The sequence below is a fragment of the Triticum dicoccoides genome, chromosome 3A (assembly GCF_002162155.2).
Source record: "Triticum dicoccoides isolate Atlit2015 ecotype Zavitan chromosome 3A, WEW_v2.0, whole genome shotgun sequence".
Taxonomy (NCBI): Eukaryota; Viridiplantae; Streptophyta; class Magnoliopsida; order Poales; family Poaceae; genus Triticum; species Triticum dicoccoides.
The window spans coordinates 628,001,455-628,005,309 of NC_041384.1; the positions used below are offsets into that span (position 1 = coordinate 628,001,455).

Sequence of the window (3,855 nt, forward strand, 5' to 3'; positions counted from 1 at the left end):
ACCCTCCTCACCTGCACGCAGCGTGCCCTCCCTCCGCTTTTGGTGCCGTGGACGCCGGGGCAAGGCAAAGCAGCTAGCCACCTAGCTCAGCTCACCGGGCCCGACCCGACGCCGTTAGAATAGCATAGCATAGCAGGGACGGGGACGGCCCCCCGACGGAACGGAACGGAAAAGGCGCGGTCAACTCGACCCACCCCACCACCGCCACACCGGATAAACAACACCGGAGCAGACCGCCCGCCCCGCCCCGCTCCTCTTTCCTCATTCCTCTCTCTTCTCCCCCCTCCCATCTCTCCTCGCCTTCTTCACACAGCCCCCACCTCCCTCCTCCCCCCACAGCGCGCACGCGGCGCAGCCGAGAGAGCACGCGAGGAGGAGGAGGACCCGGCGCTCGGAGCTCACAGGGCTCACCCGGCACCGTCGGGCGGCAGTGGCCTGGCCTGGCCCTGGCGCGTGCGCGCCCTGTGCGTCCGGGAGCTGTGGCGGCGCCGGCTCGGCTGAATGCGATGTGAGCTCCCCTCCTCTCTTCTCTCCCGGGCAGTGGCCTGGTTTCCGTGGGTTTTGGGGGGTTCTGTTTTTGCGCGGGTTGCGTTCCGTGAGTGTCGGCGCGGTGATGGCGTGGCCTCCGGACGGGGGCGGAGTCCTCGCCGGATCGGTAGATCGTACGCCCCGTAGATGTGCGCGTTCTTCGGGTCGAATTCTCGCGGCGGAGCGTGGACTTTCGGGCCGTCTCCCTCAGAATTTATTTGTTTTTCTTACATTGCAGGGGTTGAGCAGAGGAACCAGTTGTACTTCTATATTTTTCAAAACTGGGCTTGTTTATTACTATCTCTCCACAGTATAGTATGCTGTAGGATACGTACATCCTAGTATTAAACTTGCTACTAGATTAGTACTAGCGTGAAGAAAAAACGAAGAGAGGTCTATGGTTTGGTTCTGCAAGGCACAGTATTTCATTTCATCTTCAAAATGCATTAGAAATTGGCGGCAACTAATTGGGATTTGATGTTCTTGGTGCTACGTTCCCCCACAGCTTCCACGGGAAGTTACCTCCCACACAGAAAACATGTGACGTGCCCTCCGGTAGCCAAACTGTCATTTCTCAGCACTGTGCATGCATATGGAGGCAGTTTTCCGAAACTTCCAGCTGTCTTGCGCTTACAGTGACGTCTGGTTTATATGTATGTAACCAAAAAGTGTATTCTTGCGCCATGAGCAATTTGTGAGTTCAGGGCTTCCTCTTTGATTTCTAGTTAGGCCTACCTAGTTGTTACACAGTCGCTGTGAGCCTATCTCAATCAAATCCCTCAGTGTTAGCAATCCTGCCTTGTTTGCTCATGGACATTTTTTGTTCTCACAGGGACAGCTCCTAGTGGCTGCTTCAGTCATGCACTTTCTGGCGGTCTAATCTTTCCGAGGAGGTGCGGTAATCTACTTGTTCGTTCTTCTGTCGACTGGAGCAGCTAAAAGTTTGTTGGTAACCTTGTTTGTTTCCAATTGCAGGCAATATCGTATGCCTTATCATCTGGCATTGGCTCGCTTAGATGTCGTTTCGTAGCATAGCTCGTGATGTTAGGGATGGTTTCGGTAGCTTGTCGAGGCGGAGCTTTGATGTGACGATCGCAAGCCTTTATGGTCTTACTGGGCACCACAAGGGGAAGGCTCAGAGTTCATTGGATGACTTCCTCGACCCAGCTCCTGTAATTCAAGAGAGTCGGTGGGCAAGTCTTCCTCCTGAACTCCTCCAAGATATCATACGGAGACTGGAGGCTGATGAGAGCACCTGGCCATCCAGGAAGCATGTCGTCTGCTTCGCGGCTGTTTGTAAGACATGGAGGGAAATGTGCAAAGAGATTGTGCTGAGCCCTGAGTTCTCTGGGAAGCTTACGTTCCGAGTCTCTCTAAAGCAGGTAAAGGGAAAAAAGGAGATACCGACATCCTTTGCTGAAAGTACCTACTATTATTATACTAAAACCGTGAGTAGTGGACAACTTTCCTTGTGCTTCATACGCTACAACTTTTGTTTTCTTGACAGCCTGGCCCTCGAGATGGAATGATTCAATGTTTTATAAAGAGGAACAAATCAAAATCCACCTATCAGCTCTACCTGTGCCTTACCAATGGTATGTTATGCTTCCCCCATTTGTTCTAGCAATGCTCATCAGTTGTGCATTTTTTTCTGTGTATGCTGGTTTATTATCTCACTGAGATATAGCCGAGGATGAAAACGTAACCAAACTTAAATATTTCATCATGTTTGAGTGCTTAAATTGACTGTTTTGCCTCGTTTCATCTAAACCTCTCTAGTTCTAACTTGTGACATGGGAAATGTTTTTCTGTATGGAGTGATCAAATGCCTGAATTATCTCCTCCCACTTAATCAAATATGTTGAATCTTTTTCTTTTGAGCAGTTGTTACTGCGGAAACTGGGAAGTTCCTCCTATCTGCTAAACGGAACCGCAAGACATCTTGCACAGAGTATGCCATCTCAATGGACTCTGCCAACACCTCAAGATCCAACAGAACCTACATTGGAAAGCTGAGGTAATTACCACTTAGGTTTATTGAAGAAAAACTTTTGACATTCTGCTTGTTTGGGGGTGTGACACCAAGCTTACCATTTTTCCAGGTCAAACTTCCTCGGCACAAAGTTTTTAATCTACGACACGCAGCCCCCATACAACGGGGCCGTAGTGCCACCCGTTGGAAGGAGCAGCAGAAGGTTCAACTCAACAAGGGTCTCTCCCAAGGTGCCTGCCGTCAGTTACAACATAGCTCAGGTGACATACGAGCTGAATGTTCTTGGCACGAGAGGGCCTAGGCGGATGCGCTGCATCATGCACTCCATACCGGCCTCGTCGGTCGAGCCTGGCGGCGTCGTCCCCGGCCAGCCGGAGCAGATCGTGCCTCGGGCCCTGGGCGACTCGTTCCGCAGCATCACGTCCTTCTCGCAGTCGTTCCGCAGCAGCGCCACCTTCTCCAGGTCCATCATGGACCAGTCCATGGACTTCAACAGCGCCCGCTTCTCGGAGATCAGCGGCGGTGGGGTGACGGACGGCGACGGGGAGGGCGAGGTCAAGGAGAGGCCGCTGGTGCTCCGCAACAAGCCCCCGAGGTGGCACGAGCAGCTGCAGTGCTGGTGCCTCAACTTCCGCGGCCGGGTGACCATCGCCTCCGTGAAGAACTTCCAGCTCACCGCCGCGTCGAACCCGCCGCCCGCCGGCGCCCCGACCCCCTCGCAGCCCGGCCCGGTGGACCCCGAGAAGGTGATCCTGCAGTTTGGGAAGGTCGCAAGGGACATGTTCACCATGGACTACCGCTACCCTCTGTCGGCCTTCCAGGCGTTCGCCATCTGCCTCAGTAGCTTCGACACGAAACTGGCCTGTGAATAATTTGTGACACCAAAGACCAAAGCGAAAGCGAAGAAAGAGGTGCCGGCGCAGATGATCAGACGACGTCGCCCTGGTTCCTTAGGTTGTTGTAGATCGTGTTTGCGTTTCGCCGTCGTGTTTTTCCTTCTTGTAATTGTGCTTGCTGCTGTAGCATTGAAGAACTGGACGTATCATACATGAAAAGCATGTGATTCTTGGCCTGCCCCGCCCTCTCGTACAACATGCACCCGGCCCACGCAGGCATCACCCTCACCCATCCATCTTCCATTGTGCAATGTAACATGCCCTGGCAGTGCCACACAATAATACAGTAAGAAGAAAGTTACGTAGTACCATTCAGGCATTGACCAACTGCCCTGTGCGCTTTTGTACATGATTTCTGTAACAACGCAGGAAACAAAAGCTGGCGTGGGCTCCCGTTCTGCGCCCGCTGCGTCGCCCGAATTGTGCGAGTCCCTGTCG

General features: G+C 53.1%; 1 protein-coding gene across 1 annotated transcript; it reads left to right on the top strand.

Annotated features, from left to right (window-relative positions):
• The first annotated feature begins 244 nt into the window (after positions 1-244).
• On the top strand, positions 245-3,593 carry LOC119269707 (tubby-like F-box protein 3). The gene is made up of 6 exons (XM_037551605.1): positions 245-508; positions 1,361-1,421; positions 1,504-1,910; positions 2,036-2,123; positions 2,413-2,545; positions 2,631-3,593. The coding sequence occupies exons 3-6, from the start codon at positions 1,545-1,547 to the stop codon at positions 3,391-3,393; spliced, it is 1,350 nt and encodes a 449-aa protein (XP_037407502.1). The 5' UTR covers positions 245-508; positions 1,361-1,421; positions 1,504-1,544; the 3' UTR covers positions 3,394-3,593.
• The last annotated feature ends 262 nt before the right edge of the window (positions 3,594-3,855 follow it).

What these genes read in the sequence shown, in the direction of transcription:
- LOC119269707 (XM_037551605.1), top strand. Translation starts at nt 1,545, where the DNA reads ATGTCGTTTCGTAGCATAGCTCGTGATGTTAGGGATGGTTTCGGTAGC. An exon ending in TCCGAGTCTCTCTAAAGCAG is followed by an intron (nt 1,911 to 2,035) that starts GTAAAGGGAAAA and finishes TTTTCTTGACAG; the next exon opens with CCTGGCCCTCGAGATGGAAT. An exon ending in ACCTACATTGGAAAGCTGAG is followed by an intron (nt 2,546 to 2,630) that starts GTAATTACCACT and finishes CCATTTTTCCAG; the next exon opens with GTCAAACTTCCTCGGCACAA.